Below are 25,811 nucleotides of genomic sequence, written 5' to 3'. Positions count from 1 at the left end.
CACGGTGAAACTCCATCTCTACTAAAAATACAAAAAATTAGCCGGGCGTGGTGGCAGGCGCCTGTAGTCCCAGCTACTTGGGAGGCTGAGGCAGGAGAATGGCGTGAACCTGGGAGGTGGAGCTTGCAGTGAGCCGAGATCGTGCCACTGCACTCCAGCCTGGGTGCCAGAGTGAGACTCGCTCTCAAAAAAAAGAAAAAAAGTATAATTTCTTCCTCTGTTTGTCTGTGATTTACACGTTTAAAAAAAGAGGCCCTTTACGAATGCTATCTTTACAACTCTGTGGTGAAAATGTTTACCTCACAGATCAAAACAGATAGAATCTGCCTGCTTCAGTGGAACAGCAGCTTTCATGGAAGTGAGAATTCAGTCTGTGGTTGTTGAGTTCATCCTGAATCACGTTGATGTGCTCTTCAGTGGCAAAATCAGCATGGTCATGCAGGAAGGGGCAGGTACGACTCAGATGGGCTCTTTCCCTACCAGGAGTGTGTGTCTGAACTTCTGAAGAAGTGGAAAACCACACATTTCTTATCGCAACAAAAAAAAACATGTCGCTGGTATAAGGCAGCTAATAATGTATGGCTGCTTACCAAAATGCACAATTTGACAGTTATTTTGTGTGTATGTAGTGAATACTACATATTAGACCTATTTTGATCTAAGTTCATGACACATTAAAAAACTTGTAATTCGTTATTGAGGTATATTAAAGTATAAAATGGAACAGAAGAAGAAAAATTCCTTCCAAAACTAAAAATATCTGAGTGATTGATCACCTTTCCTCATATCTTTTAAGAAAGGAAAACAGTTATTAAAGTTTATATGTGTGTATGTGTGTCACTGGTATGTCATCTTCAGTTTTTTATTTAATATAAAGCTTTTCTCATATCTTTTAAGAAAGGAAAACAGTTATTAAAGAGTTTTATATGTGTGTATGTGTATCACTGGTATGTCATCTTCAGTTTTGTATTTAATATGAAGCTTTTCTCATATCTTTTAAGAAAGGAAAACAGTTATTAAAGAGTTTTATATGCATGTATGTGTGCCTCTGGTATGTCATCTTCAGTTTTTCATTTAATATAAAGCACTATGGGTTTTGCTATTTAAAATACTTGAAGCAAATTTGAAACAGCAGATAGGCAGAGAGATGGAGAGATAGTTACTAACCAATTGAATCCACTCACACATAGTTGACTCTCTTCATCACCTTCCTTTTCTTTTTGAAGCTTCTCTATCAAGACCCAAGTCCCTCCTGGTGTCCTCTCCATCCACCAAACTGCTGACATTGGAAGAGGCCCAGGCACGAACACAAGCTCAGGTCAATTCTCCAATTGTGACGGAAAATAAATATATTGAAGTAGGAGAAGGACCTGCTGCACTTCAGGGGAAATTTCATACCATAATTGAGTTCCCACTTGAAAGGTAAAATTTGTTAAATCCTATTTTAGGATATGATTTTCATAGCTATGTCCTATTATTTTCTTTTAGTTTGCTTTTAATTTTGTATTTTAGTATTACTCTATCGAATTCTAGGCTAATCCCAGAGAAACCTGTTTATTCGAATATGGATGATACTTACCACCTCATGGGGAATGATACACATGATTCTTGCTTTACAACATCATGTAATTTTATAAAAGAAGCACGGCAGTTGTATAGGGAAAACTGTTTGGAAAAATGGGGATATACTGTCACTATATAGGGTTGATTTTTCTCTCTGAACTATGTTGTTTATCAATTTGTTTAGAAATAAGCTGTGTTGAACAGTTTATTCAGAAAGTCAGGAATGGACAGTGACTTGTTTGACATTGGTTCCACATTAAGGTTAGAAGAGATCACTAGTGCGGTCTCCCAACCAACAGCATCAGCATCACCTGGTGATAATTATTAGAAGTGCACATTGTCCAGTCGTCCAGTCACACCCTAGACCCACTGAATCAGAAACCCTGGGCGTGGGACCCAGCAGTTGATCATTCGTCTAACTTTCCAGGTGATACTGATGTCTGCTAGGACTTGAGAACCACTGCAGCAGTTCATTCTTTCAATGTCCCTTCCAGCTCTGAAATTCTGTTACTCTAAAGAAATGATAATAACATGGTTTCTGTATCTTCTTTACTAGGTTATAGTAGGAAGACTAATGTATGTAAAAGTTATTTTTGATGTCTCTGCTACTCCTTTGGCTATTACACATGAATGTAAGGATTTTGATTCTCTGGATTGGGTAGTACTAATATAACTTTAGAATTTGTTCTTCCCGTATTTTAGTATACTCCTCTAACTTCCTTTCACTTCCTATGACTAAAAATACTCTGTCAACGAAAAGTCGGAACATACTTTTTTACTTTGTCATCCTGAGTTTGTCTTCAGTATCTTGATTTTGTATTCTAGTTCCATAATTTTTTCAAAGATTTCTTTATGGAGTAGTAGTTAAGAGAGTAGATATTGGGTTGTAGATAGGCCTGGGTTCCAATTCTGACTCCATCATTTAATAGTTTTGTAATGTTAAGGAAGTTATTTGAACTTCTTGGTGTCATAATTTCCTTGGCTGCAAAATGAGAATAATAGTACCTACCTCATGTGGTTATATCTGATTTAAAGGAGATATTACATATAAGGCAGGTAGCACAGGACCTGGCATTGGGTATATGTTTGTTATTATTCTTAATCCTTGTCTTATTTTTTTTGCCTTTATTCTCTACTCACACCTAAATCATTTTCTTTAACTCTGTATTATTTTTGGACACTTAATATTTCCTATTCCCAGATACATCTTATTCCCACTTATTTTGCAGTTTGTGAGGTTGGATCCAAATATGAAGACATGTATAAAAATGATCTTTGTGAAAATAGTTACTAATCTAAAATCCGCATGTTTAATATTCATTTCCTGCTTTGGCTGCACTGTGTAGAGTGTGCTGTCTGGAAGGTGGATGTTTGCTTACTATTTCACTTATGCCTCTCCAGGCTGTTTGGTTCTTTCTGTCATGTGTTCATTTCTTTTCTATAAGAAAAGACAGACCCATGGCTATCTTAATATTGATTGATTATTTTCTCTTTCATAGAAAGAGGCCTCAAAATAAGATGAAAAAGTCTCCTGTGGGTAGCTGGCGTTCCTTTTTCAACTTGGGGAAATCATCATCTGTTTCTAAACGAAAGCTGCAGCGGAATGAGAGTGAGCCTTCAGAGATGAAAGCCATGGCTCTGAAAGGTGAATGCCTGGGAGATTCTCACTTCTGATGCTGTCATGATGGTCTTTGGTTGCTCTGGGCACATTCTTCACCTATTGTTATGATCTGCTTTCGTAACATGTTCACAGCTGTGTCACACATATGGAGTGTCTTCTTTCACCAATTCTTTATTCCTAAACTGAAAAGTAATATTATATAAATGATATATAAATATGTAGAAGTATGCAATTTCTTTTCTTAAGGAAACTATATATATAGTGTTAATGTGATTAAATTCCCGTATACCTTGTATATTGTTGTAAATAAATACTGCTACGGTATCTAAATTTATCGATCTGTATATTTACAGATCTAAAAAAATTTCAAAACTGTGTTTCAACATACCTTTCAAGTTTATAACTCTTTTAGCTGAAGAAGGTATTATTTATTAGGAGTCTCATTAATAGAGTATTTTATTAGATCAAATAAATCTATTACTGTTGAAAAACTGCTCTTTTAAAAATAATTTAAAAGCCATGTTCTATTGATAGTAACAACTTCGGAATCTAGGAAGAATAGTAGTACTTTCTTCTTAGGTAGTGTTTGAAGTATAATGTTCAATTCATTTAATTCGTCATTCAGTTTGCAGTCATGTAGAGCACGTGCTAACTATTTTGATAGCAGGCTCTGCAGATAGAAAATTAAGGTACCACCTCTGCCTTCCAGATCAAATTGGGAAGTCATACGTGTAAGAAAGTAAATTTTAGCGCAGAATCATAGTTATTGAAATAGTGGTTTGGGCTAGGTACAATGGCTTACACTTACACTCCCAACATTTTGGGAGGCCAAGGCGGGAAGATCGCTTGAAGCCAGGAGTTCAAGACCAGCCTGGGCAACAAAGTGAGGCGTTGCATCTACCAAAAAAAGAAAAAGATAAATTGCAAATAAGCAAGGCTTGGTGGCACACACCTATAGTCTCAGCTACTCTAGAGGCTGAGGTAGGAGGATTGCTTGAGCCCAGGAGGTTGAGGCTGTGGTGAGCTATGGTTGTGCCATTGCACTCCAGCCTGGGCGACAAAGCGAGACATTGTCTCTTAAAAAATAAAAGAAATAGTTACATGAGATAGTTATAGTAGGAATTGTCAACTCTTGTAGACGAGGGGCTAGTGATTAGAAAATACAACCTTTGATATGGGTTGTCAAGGAGAAGTAGGGATTCACCTAACTGACAAGGGACTAAGAATGGTATTTCAAGAGATGGGAGCAGAGTGAAAAGAAGCCAGTTGAGGGCTGAATTTTGGAGAGAAACAATGTTTAAAGATGAGAAAGGAAGAGTTGTCATGAGAGGAGAGTAAGAAGAAATGATTATAAAGGTAGGCAGAGAAAAAAAGATGCATGTTATCCTTAGCAGGGGAAGAAGGGGTTAAAAAGAAAGCATTCATAGTGCTGCCAAGGGGTTAAAGAAGACGAAGATATTGAGCGAATAAGATTCACGTGTGTACGTAAAGTTACCTGTGTTCATATCCCAGAGTTCCTGTAACAAATTACCACAAGTCGAGTGGTAAAAAACACACAGATTTTTTTTTTCCCTTGTGGCTCTGGAAGCTCAAAGTCTGAAATCAAGGTATCAGCAGGGCTGTGTTCGCTCCAAAGCCTCCAGGGAAAAATCCTTCCTTGCCTTTCCTAGCTCCTGGTGGCTCCTGGCACTCCTTGCCGTGTGGCAGCATCCCTCCAATCTCTGCCTCCGTGTCCACATGGCCGTCTCTGTGTCCCTGTGTTTTCTTACAAGGACACCAGTCATTGGGTGTAAGGCCCACTCTACATCCGGTATGATGTCATCTCAAGATACCATATTGGTCTTCAGGAAATGTGAAAGAAAGAAGCATCTTAGTTAATCTCTATGCTCAAATTCATAATCCTTTAGAAAAGAGATTTTTCACATGGGAAACCATTTAAGAACAGTATAACACATCATATAATAGAATTCTAAATTGCTGTCAAAATGTACAGCTAATCACTCTCAAAAGTTTAAATGTATCAAGAAAAACACTGATCCCATTAACCACATATGTAACAAATAATAAATCTTCACACTATTTGTTTTTTATTCTTCAGGTGGCAGGGCAGAAGGAACCCTCCGTTCAGCTAAAAGTGAGGAGTCTCTTACGTCTCTCCATGCAGTTGATGGTAAGACTGAAAGCATCAGTCATTTTATTCTACAATGTATTGCATAAAAGAATACTGCAATTGAGTTTATTTTCATATATCTGTGCTTAATAAGTAGGCTATTAATTCATTTCCTAGGAATACTAGTATCTATTTAGTATTATTCAGATTAAAATTCATTGATGCTTTCACATGGTAGCAGTCTTTAATCTTTTCATTTTTGGCATGACTGCTATTCAGTTTACATAAAAATAGCTGAAATATTTCAAGTTAACCTATTTATATTTATTAATGTCTAGTGAAAACATGTGTTTTACTATTTCCTTTAGGTTTTACAATGGGAGCATAATTTTATAAAGTGTATAATTAAGCAGTTTTGATATTTAGACCAGTAGTCTTTTGTCTTGCAAATGGCTAACCTGGTCTTAAATTTCATAGATTGGATTGATTACATGTGGTCCTCATCTACAAGGATAATTAGTACTTGGAGAAGGCAACTTAAGATAAATCTTTGGCCAGATGTGGTGGCTCACGCCTGTAATCCCAGTACTTTGGGAGGCCGAGATGGGTGGATCACCTGAGGTCAGAAGTTCCAAACCAGCCTGGCCAGTGTGGCGAAACCCCATCTCTACTAAAAGTACAAAAGTTAGCTGGGCATGGTGGCAGGCGCCTGTAATCCCAGCTACTTGGGAGGCTTAGGCAGGAGAATCGCCTGAACCCAGGAGGTGGAGGTTGCGGTGAGTCTAGATTGCACCACTGCATTCTAGCCTGGGTGACAAGAGTGAAACTCTGTCTCAAAAAAAAAGAAAATCTTTTTAAAATAGGGACTAAAATTTCATGGTTAAGGGTGAAAAGAGGTTTGACTGCAGTGTAACTTAAAAAAGAAAACTAAAATTGTGCAAATAAGTTTATTTTCTCTCTTATTTAGCAAAAGTTAGATTATGGTTATATCTATGCACTAATTTTTAGAATAAAGAATTAAATGTCAATTTGGAAGAAGCTTTTTTTTTTTATAAAACTGTAATAGCATAATAGGACATTCTTCATTTATTTGAATTGAGTTTTGCCATTGCAGCAGAATTATAAAGAAAGTCCTTTTAAAAAAACTAACCAGCCGGGCACAGTAGCTCACGCCTGTAATCCCAGCACTTTGGGAGGCCGAGGTGGGCGGATCTTGAAGTCAAGAGATCGAGATCATCCTGGCCAACATGGTGAAACCCTGTCTCTACTGAAAGTACAAAAATTAGCTGGGCGTGGTGGCGCTCGCCTGTAGTCCCAGCTACTCGGGAGGCTGAGGCAGGAGAATTGCTTGAACCCGGGAGGTGGAGGTTGCAGTGAGCCGAGATAGTGCCACTGCACTTCAGCCTGGTGACACAGCGAGACTCCGTCTGAAAAAAAAAAAAAACAGGAGCTACATTGATTTCCAAAGGGCTTTTCTTAATCCAGTGATACTCAAGAACAAGTGAAATCTTGCTCTTTTGAAATATCCTGAAGTATCATCATCTTGGTCAGCTTTCTCATCTTCATTTAATAACTCTTCTAACTGCCAGATCCTCACTGACCAGTGGCTTTGCTTTTGATTCCAGAAGTTCTTCCCCATCACTTTATCTGAGTGGCTGATATCATATGAATTTTCCAAGATTTTCAATTAAACTGGTCAAGATAACCTACAAAAACAATGCAGCAAGCTAGGTAGATACTAGTGTTAATCAGAAGATGTTTGTAAGGAATTAATTTTATGAATAATCAGTACATTTGTGAATATATATATATATATATATATATATTAGACAGACTCTTGCCTTGTCACCCAGGTTGTAGTGCAGTGGCACAATTTTGGCTCACTGCAACCTCCAACTCCTGGTGTAAGTGATTATCTTGCCCAGCCTCCTGAATAGCTGGGACTACAGGCACGCGCCACCATGCCCGGCTAACTTTTGTATTTTTAGTAGATACGGGGTTTCGCCATTTGGGCCAGGCTAGTCTCGAACTCCTGACCTCAGGTGATCTGCCTGCCTCAGCTTCCCAAAGTGCTGGGATTACAGGCATGAGCCACTGTGCCCGACCAATATTTTTATATTTATTAAGATAGTTTCTGCCTCTTTAAATTACTTTTTATCTATGGCCATTAAAATAATCCTAATAAAATAGTTTCTTTTTTACCAGTTTGATATTTAGCAACACCGTAAAATTATGTAATACTCTCTGCCACTCTTGAGGACTCTGCTTGGGAAACTTAAAGCCTATTCTTAAGGGAAAAAAAAGTGAGGTTCTTGTTTAGTATCTGAAAGGAATTTTTTACTAAATATACGTAAATACTTTATGGGATTGTGAAGATTTTTTAATTGAGAAGTTCAATTTATTTAGAAATTTGAATATTATAAGGATGTTTCCCCACAAAAAAAAAAAATCCATTTTGCTATTATAGATTCAAAACGCCACTCAAAGTGATTAATTCCTCCTCATAAGTCATATGAGGGCCAGTGATAAAATAAGACACAAAGAAATGAAAAGCTTGCCCAAAGTCACACCAGGAATCATTGTTGGATTAGTAATAGAATCCAAGCATTCTGAGTTATTTTTCCTATCCAGACCGTGAAATACTGCATTCGCCCTCTGATTCTATCACGTGTTCACTATTTAGCATTCGATTTGGGAGTTCTATTATCTCAAGTTTAAATGATCTGTGTGCACTGAAAGAATTTTCAGAAAGAAAATGAGAAGTAACACTACCTTCACCTAGACCGTAAGTTACTGCTGTGCTGAGTAGGTTACTTACCACAGCATTGTGTATCTAGGATGTTCATACTTTGACACTGTTACTCATTTTTTCCAGGTGATTCTAAGCTCTTCCGACCCAGAAGACCCAGATCTTCCAGTGACGCACTGTCTGCCTCTTTTAATGGAGAAATGCTGGGGAACCGCTGTAACTCCTATGATAATCTGCCTCATGACAATGAGAGTGAGGAGGAAGGAGGGCTGCTTCATATCCCAGCCCTTATGTCTCCCCATTCAGCTGAGGATGTTGACTTGAGCCCACCAGACATTGGAGTAGCCAGCCTGGATTTTGATCCAATGTCATTTCAATGTAGTCCTCCTAAGGCCGAATCAGAATGTCTGGAGAGTGGTGCTTCCTTTTTAGATTCACCGGGATACTCCAAGGATAAAACAAGTGCCAATAAAAAGGATGCAGAAACAGGTGGTAGCCAATGTCAGACTCCAGGAAGCACAGCAAGCTCTGAACCTGTCTCTCCTCTTCAGGAGAAACTGAGTCCATTCTTTACCCTGGACTTGAGCCCAACTGAAGAGAAATCATCTAAGCCATCCTCCTTTACAGAAAAGGTCGTCTATGCTTTCTCTCCAAAGATAGGACGGAAATTAAGCAAATCACCTTCTATGAACATATCTGAGCCAATTTCAGTGACCCTACCCCCACGGGTGTCGGAAGTCATTGGTACAGTCTCAAATACCACAGCTCAGAATGCATCATCTTCAACCTGGGACAAATGCATTGAAGAAAGAGATGCCACAAATAGATCCCCCACCCAGATAGTAAAGATGAAAACAAATGAGACAGATGCCCAAGAAGAATGTGAATCTGAAGTCCAGCCCCTGGACCAGGTGGCTGCTGAAGAAGTAGAGTTACCAGGGAAAGAGGATCAGTCTCTCTCAAGCAGTCAGAGTAAGGCTGTAGCTTCTGGACAGACTCAGACAGGTACCGTTTGTTTTCCTCCATTCTTTCTTTAAGTTAAGAGGGATCTTCAATCCTGTGTGCCATCTGTGCCTTTTAGGAGAGAAATTTGTCCACAGCTAGCCTTTAATCAAAGAGAATGCTTTTCTGGGTGATGCTGATGGCTCAAAGCCCTAAATTAAAAGCAGTCAAACAAAACTCCCCAAAAGGGAGGGCCAGTGGTCCTGCTTCACATCTTCACAAAAGTCCCCTTATCTCTTTGGACAGTGAGAGAATTCGTGGATAATTTTTGCACAACTGCGTAGCTCTTGATTCTGTTTTCTCTTCTAATAAAATATCTTTATTGTAGCCTTCCAAGTTAACAAGCCAGCCTACACCATCAAATGTAAAAACTGTTCATAATAACAGTCTGCAAGCACTTGAAGCTTGTTTTCTAAGCAATCTTTTCTGAGCCAGGTGAGGGATCTACTTTTTTTCCCCCATCTCTGTAGCAATTCAGGAAGAGATTGCGGTCTTTATACACTGTTTGTTTTAGTTTTCCTTCTGAACCCGATGTGTTTTCTACAGCATTTGCATGTGGGATAGAAGATCATGGATTGCCATTTTGAAATATGGAAGGCACCTATTTTTTAGTGATCACATGGGGAGTGTTTGGCTTTCCATTTAGGATAACGTAAGCTACCTTTTCACTCTCATTTTTTTTCCCAATTTCCCACTAGGAGCAGTTACCCATGACCCCCCTCAGGATTCCGTTCCTGTCAGTTCTGTCTCTCTTATCCCACCACCACCGCCTCCGAAAAATGTTGCCCGAATGTTGGCGCTAGCATTAGCTGAGTCCGCACAGCAAGCCTCAACTCAGTCATTGAAGAGACCAGGGACCTCTCAGGCTGGGTATACAAATTATGGAGACATAGCGGTGGCTACAACTGAAGATAATCTGCCCAGTTCTTACTCAGCAGTTGCTCTAGATAAGGCCTATTTCCAAACCGATCGACCAGCAGAGCAGTTCCACCTCCAGAATAATGCACCAGGAAACTGTGACCATCCTCTACCAGAGACAACAGCTATTGGGGATCCTACCCATTCCAACACAACTGAGCCTGGGGAGCAATATCACCAAGTAGACTTAACAGGGAATCAGCCACATCAAACATATTTATCTGGGGACCCAGAAAAGGCCAGAATTACTTCAGTTCCCTTAGACTCAGAGAAGTCTGATGATCTTATAAGTTTCCCTGAAGACCAGTCTGGGAAGAGCAGTATGCCAGCTGTCTCCTTCTTGGATCAGGACCAGTCTCCACCCCGTTTCTACAGTGGAGATCAGCCTCCTTCTTATCTTGGTGCAAGTGTGGATAAACCCCATCACCCTTTAGAATTTGCAGACAAATCTCCCACTCCTCCTAATTTACCTAGGGATAAAATCTTCCTTCCTTCTGGGTCCCTTGCAGACAAATCACCCACACCTCCTAATTTACCTAGGAATAAAATCTATCCTCCTTCTGGGTCCCCCGAAGAGAATACCAGCACAGCCACCATGACATACATGACAACTTCTCCAGCAACAGCCCAAATGAGCACCAAGGAAGCCAGCTGGGATGTGGCTGAACAACCCACCACTGCTGATGTTCCTGCTGCCACCCTTCAGCGCACGCACAGAACTAATCGTCCCCTTCCCCCTCCACCTTCCCAGAGATCTGCAGAGCAGCCACCAGTTGTGGGGCAGGTACAAGCAGCAACCAATATAGGATTAAATAATTCCCACAAGGTAAGAAGGGGAAGATGTCACTGAGATGAAATGTACTATTACCAAAGGTATGTCACTTTTCAGCAGGGTGTGTTGTTATGTTTGAGTCAGACACAACAATTGCTTTTAAGCCCTATGGCCGGTTTCCATGAAATAATTCCCATTTGAGATTGGAGCCTGCCGTTACCTTGATGCTGGCTTTTCCCCAGGAAAGGAGTAGCTCCTAGATGACTATAGCTTAACTATACCTGCTCCCTTTTCTTCTAAAGTGTCTTGGTAGTTTATTCCTAGTAACACAAAGAGATCAGGATCAAATGAGACAAAGTGGGCTTTAAGGTTGTGGGTTTTTTTTTTTCCAACTCCATCACTGACTCATTGTGACTTTGGGCAAGTCATTTACCTACCCTCTGCCAATTATTCACAGTTACACAATGAAAATGCTTCATTCTCAAAACATTCGTAAGACTGTCTGCCTTGCAGACTTTTTGCAAGTGTAAGAGATTATAGTACCTTGGGATTTTTGTTACTTTCCTAGCATTCACCAGCAGTGTGTCCCATAGTCAGGCACCTGTTTCAGTGAGAGAATGTAGTATGCAGAATGCTAAGGTTTCTTCCTGAATTTCCTCATATTTTAAGAAGTGCCACAGGTGGTTTTTCTTAATCACCTTGAACTATTAATAGGACTTCAGAGTTTAGACCTTAGTGGAGGGTGCTGTGTTCACTGCTTCTCAAGGATAGCATGTTTTCAGTATGAGGATTATCTCTGGCCAGACTAAGGTGGAATCAAAGGTAGGGGAGAGGCAGTAGCCTCTGATTTGAAGATTGCTGTTCCCTGTTTTGAAGGCCTAAAGCTGCTCACTGTGTACAACTGTGAATTTCAAAAGTCTCTCCAGATGATAGAATCAACTCTTAATTTAACAAAATGTGCTTGGTGTTGAGACTGAGCTAGACTAAGAGACTGGGTATGTATTTTTAAGCTCTACAGTAGTACTCGATTAAACCTCTCTTGGTTTGTATATTAAAATAATGCCATAGGCCACCTCGCCTCGCATGTCAAACCTCTCATAAATTAGAAAACTTTGAATGGTTCTCCAAAGGTAATACTATATTTATACAAAATAGCAGCACAAGCCTTCTTTTCCTATCAGTGGGTACAGATTCATTGCAACCACATGGCTTGGGAAGGTTCAAGCTGCTACCCAACCAGCCTCAATTTGTGAGTTACAAATTTAATAGTACTTGATTCATAGACGGAACAAAAAATAGACCCATAGTATTATCGTCTTTCAATAGGTTCAAGGAGTAGTTCCAGTTCCAGAGAGGCCACCTGAACCTCGAGCCGTGGATGACCCTGCGTCTGTCTTCATCAGTGACAGTGGTGCAGCTGCTGCTCAGTGTCCCATGGCTACAGCTGTCCAGCCAGGCCTGCCTGAGAAAGTGCGGGACGGTGCCCGGGCCCCGCTGCTGCACCTGCGTGCCGAGTCTGTCCCTGCACATCCCTGTGGCTTTCCAGCACCACTGCCCCCCACCAGGACGATGGAGAGTAAGATGGCTGCTGCCATACACTCCAGCAGTACAGATGCCACCAGCAGTTCAAATTATCATTCCTTTGTCACTGCTTCATCCGCCTCTGTGGATGATGCATTGCCTTTACCACTTCCTGTCCCACAACCTAAGCATGCTTCTCAGAAAACAGTTTACTCCTCCTTTGCTAGGCCCGATGTCACCACTGAACCCTTTGGTCCAGAAAACTGTTTGCATTTCAGTATGACTCCAAACTGCCAGTACCGTCCCCAGAGTGTACCTCCACATCACAGTAAATTGGAGCAGCACCAAGTGTATGGCGCCAGGTCAGAGCCACCAGCCTCCATGGGTCTTCGTTATAACACATATGTGGCCCCAGGAAGAAACGCATCTGGACACCATTCCAAGCCATGCAGCCGGATCGAGTATGTGTCGTCTCTGAGCTCCTCTGTTAGGAATACCTGTTACCCTGAAGACATCCCACCATACCCTACCATCCGGAGAGTGCAGTCTCTCCATGCTCCGCCATCTTCCATGATTCGCTCTGTTCCCATTTCACGGACAGAAGTTCCCCCAGATGATGAGCCAGCCTACTGCCCAAGACCCCTGTACCAATATAAGCCATATCAGTCCTCCCAGGCCCGCTCCGATTATCACGTCACTCAGCTGCAGCCTTACTTTGAGAATGGCCGGGTCCACTACAGGTATAGCCCATATTCCAGTTCTTCTAGTTCCTATTACAGTCCAGATGGGGCTCTGTGTGATGTGGATGCCTATGGCACAGTCCAGTTGAGACCCCTCCACCGCCTTCCCAATCGAGACTTTGCTTTCTACAATCCTAGGCTGCAAGGAAAGAACTTGTACAGTTATGCTGGTTTGCCTCCACGTGCCCGGGCCAACGTGACTGGCTATTTCTCTCCCAACGACCACAATGTAGTCAACATGCCTCCGGCTGCTGATGGGAAGCACACCTACACCTCATGGGATCTTGAGGACATGGAAAAATACCGCATGCAGTCCATCCGGAGAGAGAGCCGTGCTCGGCAGAAGGTGAAAGGGCCTGTCATGTCCCAGTATGATAACATGACCCCGGCTGTGCAGGACGACTTGGGTGGGATCTATGTCATCCATCTGCGTAGTAAATCAGATCCTGGGAAAACTGGACTTCTCTCAGTGGCAGAAGGAAAGGAAAGCCGCCATGCAGCCAAGGCCATCAGTCCCGAGGGAGAGGACCGCTTCTACAGGAGGCATCCCGAGGCGGAGATGGACAGAGCCCACCACCACGGAGGCCACGGTAGCATGCAGCCGGAGAAGCCGTCCCTGCCACAGAAGCAGAGCAGCCTGAGGAGCAGGAAGTTTCCTGACATGGGCTGCAGCCTCCCTGAGCACAGGGCACACCAGGAAGCAAGCCATAGGCAGTTCTGTGAGTCAAAGAATGGGCCCCCTTATCCCCAGGGAGCTGGCCAGTTAGATTATGGGTCCAAAGGGATTCCAGACACTTCTGAGCCAGTCAGCTACCATAACTCTGGAGTAAAATATGCTGCATCCGGGCAAGAATCTTTAAGACTGAACCACAAAGAGGTGAGGCTCTCCAAAGAGATGGAGCGACCTTGGGCTAGGCAGCCTTCTGCCCCAGAGAAACACTCCAGAGACTGTTACAAAGAGGAAGAACACCTCACTCAGTCAATGGTCCCACCCCCTAAACCAGAGAGGAGTCATAGCCTCAAACTCCATCATACCCAGAACATGGAGAGGGACCCCAGTGTGCTGTACCAATACCAACCACACGGCAAGCGCCAGAGCAGTGTGGCTGTTGTGTCTCAGTATGATAACCTGGAAGATTACCACCCCCTGCCTCAGCACCAGCGGGGAGTCTTTGCAGGGGGCGGCATGGGGACGTATGTGCCCCCTGGCTTTCCCCATCCACAGAGCAGGACCTATGCTACGGCTTTGGGTCAAGGGGCCTTCCTGCCCACAGAGCTGTCCTTGCAGCATCCTGAAACACAGATCCGTGCAGAGTGAGCCGGGAGCGATAGAGTCGAAGCAGCCTCTGCTGGACAGTGGACTGTTCTATTTTTTTCAGTAACCAAAAAGATTTAAAAAAAAAACAAAAAATACTATAAAACCCCTGGCCACATTTTAAAAAAGATAATAAAAGTAAACACATCACCATCTTTTTCCCCTTCCCTGCTTCGTTACCACCTCTTCCATCTATAGACTTTGTCATTTTTGTCTTTAGAAAAGATCTGAAGGACGGTAAAACCCTGTGCTGAAACCCAGTAGAGAAACCTGTTGCAGGACACAGATCTAGGGCTAGCTTGAAAGAGCCTGAGGACTGCCTTTCACTGAATTTGAATTCAGCGTTGTCCTTTCTTCTTAGTATTTACTGCTTAGTATTTGCTGCATTTGAGAGCAGTTCACATCGATGTCCTGGTAGGCTTCTGCATTCCCTGTTGTGTTCCTGCTTCTCCATCAGTAGCTGCACAACTTGCCCAGATTGACACACTCTTCTCACTTCATTCGCCCCATCTGAGAAGGAGCTTGTGTTCAGTTAGAGTCGTCGAAAAATCCCTGATCCTTCAAGATCAGTCAGTCAGACAGCAACATTATAATTAAAAATAAGAAATTAAGACTTTAAATTAAACATTTGGTAGAGTCATCATAAAACACCAGACCACTTAGACTCAGGCTGAACCATACTTTTTCTATTCTTATTTTTCATCCTTGTTCCTCACGGTTCAATGAATGGGCTCATATCATGACAGAAGGGATTTTTAAAAGTTAGTATTTAAGGAAACTTCTTAGGTGGAAGATAGTAAAGTTCTTATTGTCAGTGAACTTTGTTAGCACCGGAAAACTCTTATTGATGCTTTTAATGCATTGCCTGCCTTCAGGTTTTCTTCTTACCCCACCCCTCAATAATGTTTGGTGAATTGTAATTCTAGTAACACATGTCATACCATTGGTTTTCCTAAATTATCAGCTTTCTTTCATTGAAAAAGCCCAGCATGGTTTGACTGGATAGACACACATAATTTATTATGAATATAAATTTCCGTGTTTGTTTCTGTTTCTAAACCTGAGTACAGGATCCCTGGGAATTTAAGTAGCTACAAATTATCTATTACTAGACTGCAAGTTCCTGCAATAACTGCTTAGTACACAGCCCCATTTCATCAGTGGAGTTCTGGGCAGTTATCATTGCTGTCCTAAGCCATTACTGTCATTTGCTTACTCTGAACTTGTGTGGTCACAGTCTTGTTGTAATTACCATCTACACCAGCATTTCAGGTATAGCTCTTTATAACTCTGGAGACATGTTAAACATGTTTAACACCTGCAACTTTTGAAAGTTGCATTCGTTATTAGAGTAGGAACTCTCTAGCCCAACTCCATCCTATGTTCTCGGCTCCCTCCACCCCACAAAATACATCAGACTAGCAAGGCAGTCCTATGTTTACAAAATGAGTTTAGATTGTCATTTCATTCCATAACTTAATAATACTCAAGTTTTATACATTCACATATTTTAAATGCTCAGTCTGTAGAAGACACTAGGAGAATTGCATTCCATTTATTGGATGGTTGCTGCTCTGGCTTTTTAGAACTTGAAATTAATTTTTATTTAGAGCAGAGGAGGAAATCTTTTAAAAGGCTAAAATCATGCTGCTATTATTGCTGTGAAATTGTATAAAGATTAGGATTCATGCCAGTTTTTATTTTATAAAATAATGTGCATTTTAAGGGTTTATATTTAGAGAAAGAAATAAAATGTTTTAAGAACAACACATTGATATGTGGGAATATTCTATAAGATTTTCTTTTGTTCCCTTAGAATTCACTGGAGGGATGCAGTAAAAACCGTAGTAGAAACCTTGAAACACCCATATGTGAAAAGGTCTGGAAATTGAGGCCTCTACATTAAAAGTGCAGACCCAACTGGTATCTAGTCAAAGTGCTAGGAAACTTGTTAGGATACTTCCCTTTGGCACAAAAACACCCTGGGTGCTACATACAGGAGTTTGACCTTTGGTGAATATGTGGCACTAATTTTTTTTACCTTAATCGTATTTTTGTCAAATAGGCAACCCATTGCCCCTTGGAGACCACACCAGCCCTGTAAGTTCTCACCAGCAGCATGGAGGTTAGGAAGAGGGGCTGCTGTGACCAGGAGATACACGTGGCTTCAGTAACTGAGAGCCTAAAGGAAGTAACCCAGGGAGTCCGGTCCAGTTGTAATATTTGTGGATTTGTTGTCACACACGTTGTTTAGTCCTGAAACTAAAGCCTTTTTTATAAATAGTAGGGTTAATTCCTGAAAACAATTGCTTTATTCATAAATGTCCTGTGGGTTTAGAAATATCAGGTAAATATTTCGAATATAGAATGATGATTGCAATTACTGTTATAAGCGTGAAACACAAACTAGATCAAATCTAAAGTTACTTCATTTAATGCATGCTAGCAGCAGCCTTAACTTTGGATTCAGTTATTTGAGACACTTTTCCGGCATCTTTCCCTTTCTAACGTTGTGGGGTGGAAATCGGACGGCAAATCACTGTGAGCCGGATACCTCAGCACAGTCCACCGCGTGTGGCTTCGCAAATAGAGTAACTGAACGTTATTACTTTCCAATTTTGACACGGAGCATTATGATCAAGGAAGTGGAGCTGCCTTATACGTTAAACCCATAATTTAATCCTGTTGGCATTTTCATAGCCCCTGCCTCCGGATTTTCTCTTTTTGGCAAAATTGTGATTCCACAGTTTGGTCTGATTGAAATAAATATTCCCTGGACGTCTGGCTAAAAAATTTGCTAACAATCCCAGAGGTGCCATTTTCTTACTAATAAATTTCATCTGAGCCTTATTTCTTACTATATTCAATTTCCTTTCAAACATACAAGTCCCTGGGATGGTCCCATGTGTAGGGCCTGCACGTTTCTTACAATGGCAAAGCATTGTTTAAAATTTAGGGTCAGGTTGAAAAATTCTAGGACTAATTCTGTAGAGAGGAGGGACTGTTACTAACGTGAGTGGGGACAGAGGAGTAGGTTACCACCTTTGGAGCAGTAATAGATGCAAACGATGTAAATTTGAAATTTGCCCCTTTAGTTAAAGAAGGAGCCTGCAAAGTTCATTTCTCTGTTTTCAGCCCTGTCAGTCACCCATTTAGTATATTGGCAAAGTATTGCTTGAGCAGAATGTGTAAGAAAGTAATAATGAAAGTAAAAGTATGTCAGAGAGTTACTTCTTCCACATGGTTAGAGGCATGTGATTTTCAGCACTGTGTGTTACAGAAATGTCAGGAATGGTGTATTATAATGTGTGCAAGATAATGTCAGTGTGCACAGAGGGTTTTTCCTTATCTGATTAGTACTGTTAATGTTCAAAGAATAAAAATGGTTTTACAGTTTAGATTCTGAATAGCAAAACCTGATTTTTCAACCATGACCTGCATGAGAGAAGCATCCTAGGAAGTCTTAGATCATACTTTTGAGTTTTTAATTTTAATTTATATAGTGTTTTTTTATGTCTTAATATTTTTGTGAACTGGTGTAAATTGTTAATGCATATAAGCTTGTGTATTTTTGTAAATAGTTTTGTGATTTATTTCTTGCCCCATATGTAAATATTTAGAGTCTCATTTCTTGCAAACTTATTTGAAGCTGAGTTGTGGGTTTGGGTTTTGTTTGTTTCTTTGGTTGTGGGGTGGGATGGGGGGTGGCAGGGGAGGGAAAAAGGGATTTTTTGTACCTGGAGATGGAGATATCTTGTGGTTTAAAGCAAATGTCCCACTGAAAGCGATTCGAATATCAACAGAATTATTTCAGGTTAAAACAGACTGCTTTGTGTATGTGTTTCCTTTTTGACCTAATGTGAATTATAATGAAATAGTGGGGGTCATTGATTTGGGGAATTAGGACCAAAGGACACATGTTTTTATGACACATCCTATTAAGCCCAGTGGTACATTATTTGAGGAAAGGGGTTAAGTGTCTCCTGTTGTTATCTATTTGCCACCTTTTGCCGCCTGGCCACATTTCCCCCAAGTCAAACACTGTTCCCTGTAGAGTGGTGGAGGCCTCTTGATCCGTCCTGGAGAGTCTGGGCTGACTTGTTGCTTCCTGCTCCTGAAGGAGTCCACGCTCTGCTCTTGCAGCCTGGTTCCCGAGTGTGCACTTCTCAGGAAACTGAATCAGCTTGTCTCAGGATCCTTCAAAGGGAATTCTGAATAAAACCATATTTTTACAGATTCCAAGGAAACCTCTTGGACATCCTGTTTTCTCTTAAGGGTGAAATGACCATGAAATCATCATGGCCCAGATGAGGCCACCTGCTCGCAGCAAACCCAGATCAAGTGTCAGTGAGACAGTGGCTGTAGATGTGAACCAAGTACTGCAAGTGACCCAGCTGCCCAGCAGGGCTCCAGAGTTTCTTCTGCTGCCACAGTTGTCAAAATAAATACTTAAGTATCAACCAGGACTTGAAGGTGAGGCAGGGAGAACCCTGAGTATTCAGCTCTTGAATATTGGTTTTCCTACTGAGAGTCAAATTGCAAGTCATTCTTCATTTTAAGGTGTTAGGCCCTATTTTTTTTTTCTTGCCAGCAATAGGGAAAGTTGTCTATTTATTCCAGATGGCCCTAGTAAGTCAACCATCTTTTCTGTGCCTGCATAGCACACTCCAGACGTCAGCAAAGATACAACATCTGCTTCAGTAAGCATCCTCAGATCTGAGTAAGTGTTCCCTTGGAAACTGCTCGGATGGGATGAAAGAAAAGATACAACCACAGCTCCACTGGGTCTTCTCAATTTTCAGGACTCTGCTTTCCATGCCAACTCTTTCGTCACCAAACTTACTTTATACTGACAAAAATACGGTACCTACCGCTTAAAATGTGTATCACTGAGGAATCAGTAACATACATTCGTGGTGATTGAGATTTTAGTTGTGATTGTACAGGAAGAGGCACATTTTAAAGTAACACTGACTCCTCATCCAGTAAAACCTTGGGCATCTGGAAACACCAGAAATAAGACATTTTAGTTGGTCATGTTTTTCATACAGTTGATAGTGCACCTCTGAAAAAGTATAAGGTTTAATTTTATTTTAGACACTAATCAAAATACTTTCAGAATATATTTCCAACCACAAATGTTGCTGTCAGTGTAGTCTCATCATGTTTGTCAGTAGATGACTGCACCACACACAACTTAGGGATATCCTCAGGGCACACTGAGAGAAGATTTGCGTTTACACCAAGTGGTTTAACACCAGTTCTTTTTAGATTTTTGTACCCCTTTTTTGTTACTGTCTAGGAACTACCTATAGGTTATACCTATATAAACCCTCCTCTTCCTTTTTTTCTTTGTAATTCTAATCTGGGGAGCAAAAGTAGTTCTAAACTGGAGTCCTGAAAGGTTATCCTGAATCGTGTGGCCTTTGCGTTGTCTATTTTTTGTTACTCCGAGGCTCTTTTCTCCTAGCAAAGGACTTGGATAGCTGAGTCTCAGAAAGAAGATGTTCATGTATAAGATGCTCAGAAGGGAGAATGAAGCAAAAGCTCTAGGAGTTCACCCTGCATTTGACGGTCTGTGAGAAAGCGATGTGATTAGATGCAACAGCATTTCTGTTAACTGCAGAGCGTTTCTCCTCGCAGGAGAATGCTAGGCTCGGAAACAGTTTGAGCATCCACAATTAAGAAACCAGAATATCATGCAGACAAAACAGCGTCAGCTGTCACTGAGTCATTTGCAATTCATGTTCTTAATTCTCTAAAACATTTTGAAAAGCATCCTAGATTTCTCAGCCACTAGTGATGTTTTAAACTCAGCAAGTAGTTCTCAAACTTCAGAATCCATTTAGAACACCTGGAAAGCTAGTTAAGATTCTTGAGCAACCACCAGATGGTCTGATCCATTGGGTCTGGGATTGGACTTAATCTAGTTTTGGTACCCACGCCATGTAATCCTGTTGCACATGGCTGAGAAATACAGATCTAGGCAGCGTATTTAATGTGCTTGCAGAGGGAGCAGTCTCTTGTTCATTGAGGTTACCACCTTTTCCCATTCACACTTTGGTTCCCCTTCACTTTGGCGACAGAAATGTATCATTAATTTCTCTCTCCTCTTGGTATAACTATTAAGCCCCAGACTCATTTGTAACAATGGCATGCAAGAATTAAAACTAATTGAACTGAACAAACTATAGAAAATGCAGCGTTCTTTAAAAAGGAGATAAAATACTGCTGACTGAATAATGCCTCCTATTATATGCTTATATAATATTGTTAAGACATTTGGTCTGGTTAGGGAAGTGTAGCTAATTCATATTTGCTTTTTGACAGCTAACTTTTTCAAATACTGCACTCTGGCTGGGTGTGGTGGCTCATGCCTGTAATCCCAGCACTTTGGGAGGCCAAGGTGGGTGGATCACCTGAGGTCAGGAGTTCAAGACCACCCTGGCCAACATGGTGAAACCCTGTGTGCTAAAAATACAAAAATTAGCTGGGTGTGGTAGCACACCTGTACTCCCAGCTACTTGGGAGGCTGAGGCAGGAGAGTTGCTTGAACCTGGGAGGCAGAGGCTGCAGTGAGCTGAGTTTGTGCCACTGCACTCCAGCCTGGGCGACAGAGGGAAACTCTGTCTCAAAAACAACAACAAAAAAAAAAAACTCAAAAAAATCAAATACTTCACTCATGGAAAACAAATAGCTCATAGGACCAAGTGATGTTCCTTCTTTTCTCACCAAAACTTTTACAAGAACTATCGTCACGTAATTAGCTTAAGTTTTTTCATAGTTTATCAATTCTGGGCAACGGTATAGCAATGTTTTTAACAGTAGTAACGAGCTATGCTTACTATAGTGCCAGTTGTGAGCCTTTTGCATCTGTTAACTCATTTATTTCTCATAACCCATCAGTTCGTAGATGAAACCAAGGCATACAAAGGTTCAACGCTCTGCCCAGTGGCATACAGTGAGTAATCCGTGTGGAGCTGAAAGTCACACCTGCACACACGGACTCAGAGCAGACTTTAGTGTTGGCTGGTTGACTCTGGACTGCGACTAACTCTAAAACCTCTACTGACCCACTAAACCCTCTAAAATTATTTCTAAAACTCTGATGAAGCCATGACTTCCTGATCTCTAAAGTGGGAATAATAGTACCTATGAAGGGTTGCTGTGAGGATTCAATTAGATAATAGATGTTTGTACAGGGCTTAGCAGGAGAGCAAGTGCCAAATAAAAGTTACCCAGAACTTTGGAATAGTGCAAGACCATGCTGCAATAAAAGGCAAGAGAGCTATATTATGCTGGTGTCATTAAGCGTTTAACCACTTTCAATTGTATCATTACGAATTTATTAAGGGTCAACCTTTCTGAAAAAATAAACAGGAAGTTCTCCCATGGTTGGATCTCGCAGAAAGAGAGCCTTGGCAGTTAAAATGGGACTTCACAGGGAATCCTATAGCATGATGTAGTAGTGGAGAAGGTTCTTGCTTACCATGAAGTCTGAATAACGACCAAAAAATCTTGTGGGATTATTCGCTGAAAACCGTTATCCAGATAGCACCAATTATGACTACTGAACTGTGTCTACATTTCAGAACAATGTCTAGTGCTAGGCTATCTATTCCATCTGTCAACTTTCCAGTTCAGGGAAGTGGTCTCAGGAACCTCTGTGAGCCTCACCTTCTCTGCTAGTGGTGGTGCCTTCTGCGGGTATCGCTTTCTTGTATTGCCCTAGTTAGTCATAGGTTCATTCGATACACGAGATGGCAGGAGTAGAAGCAACATGGTGAATTTCTGCAAAAGAAGTAATGGGGGAAAACAGGCCTGGTGTTTTACAAAACAGTTGCTAAAGAGAGATGTATTTGACTGGCTCTCCATTTCTGGATAGTAAAACTTGGTGAATAATGAAGTTTTGTTTTGTTTTTTGAGACAGAGTCTTGCTCTGTCACCCAGGCTGGAGTGCAGTGGCACGATCTCGGCTCATTGCAACCTCTGCCCCCAGGTTCAAGTGATTCTCCTGCCTCAGCATCCTAAGTAGCTGGGTCTACAGGTGTGTGCCACCACGCCTGGCTAACTTTTGTATTTTTTAGTAGAGATGGGGTTTTGCCATGTCAGCCAGGCTGGTCTTGAACTCCTGACTTCAAGTGATCCGCCTGCCTCGGCCTCCCAAAGTGCTGGGATTACAGGTATGAGCCACTGGCCCTGGCCTCATTATTCTTAAACACATACATTTTCCTGGTTCAAGATCAGTTAAAGCAAAATGCATTTCCAGAGACAAGAGCATAGCAATTGCACTGATAGTAGCTAATATCATTAAAAATTTATTGATCGATTATCATGTACCAGGCTATCCTAAGTATTTTGCATATATATATATATTTTTTTTTTTTTTCAGCCCAGAGGTCTTTTATTTTTTATTTTTTTAACACCTATTATGCCATGAATTCATAGGGAAGAGGTTCCAGCAGCTCAGGCTCCTTCCCATTGGTCCTCACAAAGTGCGCTTCTCTGGGTGGAGCAGGCTGGCGCTTCAGCTGAACCCAGGTAGCTTTCTCTTTGGCTTCTTTCTTTTTCTGATCATTTTCCTTCACGCGTTTCAGGAAGCTATCTTGGCTCTTATAGTGCTTAATGTGTTCAATACGCACATTAATTCTCTTGGCAAGAATCTTGCCCTTAACTTGTTTGTTTACAACAATGCCAACAGCATGCTGGGTAACGTTGTAGACTCTCCCAGTTTTGCCATGGTAACACTTGTGGGGCATTCCTTTTTGAACAGTACCCATTCCCTTGATGTCTACAATATCACCTTTCTTATAGATTCGCATATACGTGGCCAAAGGAATGACTCCATGTTCTCTAAAAGGCCTAGAGAACATATATCGGGTGCCTCTCCTCTTTCCCTTTGTGTTCGTCATTTTGGCGAATTACTGGAAGATGGCGGTTCCGGCCGAAAGGCGTATTTTGCATATATTAATATTAACTCATTCTAACAATTATGTGAGGTAACATTTTTTTTCTTTTATTGCCACTTTTCAGGTAAATCAAGCCTAGAAAGTTTTCAGTAATGTGCCTGAGTGTATATCTCCGAGGTTAAGTGGGATTCAGGCCCAGGCTCTATGACCCCAGAGCCTGGAGTTTTTATCACTGTTTTACTGCATGCCCACTGTGTATCCTCAAAGATCATGAACCCCTAACACAGTTGTGCCTGCGAGGCTAAGACACTGTGTTGTTGATTTGCAGGGAGTGCAACTCCTCCCATTAGTCAGGTAAGGCTAGGGTTATGCTGTAGTAACACAACCAAAATCTCAATGCCATAGACATAAAAAGAGGTGTTTTTCCTGCTCAAGGCAAGCCTGCTGCAGGTCCAGGCAACCTTCCTGGGTAACAGTCCTCTGAGCAGCCATTGGCATCCCTTACCCCCATCACCTAAGACTGAATTCCTGGGATGGTGTGGCATGGGAGGAGAACACTGGAGGAGCTTGCATGAGTAGTTAAAATGTGGTCCAGAAGTCACACACGTCATTCCTGCTCACAGCTCATCAGATAGAATGAGTCTCAAGGCCGTGCCAGTACAAGCAAGGTGCGAGTTAAAGGCAGTAGACCACCTGTCTGGAAGGAGAGCAGAGCTGGGAGCAGTGCACAGCATGGAGGTCTACCTCCCACTCCACTCTCGACTCAGGTTCTCCCACGACAGCTGTCACTGACAAGGGCAGCAGCATGCGGAAGAAGAGTGCTTTAGCTTCCTGCAGCAGAGAGCGACAATTATAGCCCCCAAGACAAGCTTAACGACTAGCAGTTTATAGGGCAAAAGAAATTGAGGGGCAGCATAGGTTGCCAGATGAGGTGTCACTCTTGAGACCTCATAATGTTAGTAAAAGGTTGGTCGTGTATCCACGAACTTCTAACCATATATTGGAGAAGAAGCTTCTGGAAATAAAGAGAGGGTGTGTCTTGCTCCAGCTGCAGAGATATGGAAGATATGCAAAGGGGCAGGGGGTGTTCAATGAATGCTGCTGCGAGTCAAGTACAGCCATCCTCCCTCTCTCTGCCTTTTCACTGCTGCCTCATCAGCCTCCTCGTCCTCCCATAAACATGCCAAGTCCACTTCCACCTCAGCCTTCGTGCCGACTGACACTCCTCCCCCTGGGGTGCGTAGGCCCCAGGTGTCTTTGTGGCTTGCTCCCCCACTTCAAATCTTTGCTCAAACACCACCCCCTTAGAGAAGACTTTCCTTGACCCTCCTATCTCATGTAGCATGTCATTACTCTTATCCCCTTGCTTGCTTTATGTTATTTATTTTTTATCTATAGTTTCTCTGGAATGTGAACTCCAAGAGGACAAGAGCTTTGTCTTGTTCATTTATATCCTAGTCCCTGAAAGAATGCTATAGCATAATATGTGCACCAACCTTTCCTGAAGGAGTGAGCTGATGGTCCCTAGTATCCATGTGCAGGTGACTTTCAGCTCCACACAGATTACTCACTGGATGCCACTGGGCAGAGCGTTGAACCTTTGTAAGCCTTGGTTTCATCTGCAAACTCGTGGGTCATGAGAAAGAAATGAGTTAACAGATGCAAGAACTCACAACAACTGGCACTATAGTAAGCATCGTTCACTACTGCTGTTAAAAACATTGCTATACCGTTACCCAGAATTGATAAGATACGAAAAACTGAAGCTACTTACGTGATGATAGTTCTTGTAAAAGGCAGGGGCTGGGAACCCCTTTGTACTGAGTGTTGAAATATAACAGGGCATCTTACTTCAGTAACAAGGATGAATCCCATCATTTGTTTGGTTTACTTTCATATGTTATAAGCACCTGGACTACTGGTGTTGGTTGCTGGTTACAGAAGCAGAGACAGGTAGGCTTACATGATCTAAAATGCAGCTGCCAGAGTGACTAAACACTGGTAGAACTAGTCATAAAAGGAGATCAGTTTCGAGCAGTGCTTGGAAACTGGGGAAGGGGGTTAATTGCAGGAGAGGAAGAGTGATGTTCTAGGTGTTCAGGAAAGACTTTTTTCCCATACTCACATCTACCCTACAAAGCATCTTAGGGTGTGGAACTGAGAAGGTGTAATGGGAACTCTCTTCCAGGCCACAGCAACTCTGGAAGAGAAGGAAGAATGAAGGTTTGGATCATTTTCAACAAGCATGTAGGACCTACGTACTAAGATAGGAAAATCTAGGAAAATGTGAGTGAGTGAGTTCCTGCATGATCTGCCTCTCTAAGTTCCATGAGTTTTAGAGAAGACAGCAGTGATGTTACCTAGACCCTATGAAGTTACTGGACTCCCAATACCCTACATGCCCTTGAATCCCAGGAGCCACAATAACCCTCTGAAAGGAGTGGCCATGACAGGATTTCACGGTTGCTTGGTCCGGCAATAGAGATACCCCCTCCTTCCGGAGTGTTCCTCTTGGTACCACTTTGCAAGTATTTTACTTTGATTATGGTGAGAGATGGTTCTGTTCCTACCAGTGTTTTGTAATTATTAGG

General features: G+C 41.7%; 2 protein-coding genes across 6 annotated transcripts in view; one reads left to right on the top strand and one right to left on the bottom strand.

Moving 5' to 3' along the window:
- The window catches only part of ARHGAP32 (Rho GTPase activating protein 32), a 310,104-nt gene extending 291,968 nt beyond the window's left edge, over positions 1-18,136 (top strand). For 4 of the 5 annotated variants that reach the window (XM_033208055.1, XM_033208054.1, XM_033208056.1 and 1 more), the window contains 7 exons: positions 307-452; positions 1,227-1,422; positions 3,063-3,208; positions 5,283-5,354; positions 8,170-9,048; positions 9,744-10,789; positions 12,062-14,314. In XM_033208055.1, coding sequence (XP_033063946.1) covers positions 307-452; positions 1,227-1,422; positions 3,063-3,208; positions 5,283-5,354; positions 8,170-9,048; positions 9,744-10,789; positions 12,062-14,314 — 4,738 coding nt within the window. Of the gene's footprint in view, positions 1-306; positions 453-1,226; positions 1,423-3,062; positions 3,209-5,282; positions 5,355-8,169; positions 9,049-9,743; positions 10,790-12,061 lie in introns of all 5 variants that reach the window. The other variant, XM_033208053.1, reaches the window with a different exon arrangement.
- Positions 18,137-22,686: 4,550 nt separating this feature from the next.
- Positions 22,687-23,263, bottom strand: LOC117081734 (60S ribosomal protein L21-like). Its single transcript, XM_033208052.1, has one exon. The coding sequence runs from the start codon at positions 23,221-23,223 to the stop codon at positions 22,741-22,743; it is 483 nt and encodes a 160-aa protein (XP_033063943.1). The 5' UTR covers positions 23,224-23,263; the 3' UTR covers positions 22,687-22,740.
- Between the last annotated feature and the right edge of the window lie 2,548 nt (positions 23,264-25,811).

This window comes from Trachypithecus francoisi, unplaced genomic scaffold (genome assembly GCF_009764315.1).
Source record: "Trachypithecus francoisi isolate TF-2019V2 unplaced genomic scaffold, Tfra_2.0 Lachesis_group8, whole genome shotgun sequence".
Classification (NCBI taxonomy): Eukaryota; Metazoa; Chordata; class Mammalia; order Primates; family Cercopithecidae; genus Trachypithecus; species Trachypithecus francoisi.
The sequence above is the reverse complement of the archived record's forward strand: the minus strand, read 5'-3'. Positions and strand labels throughout refer to the sequence as shown.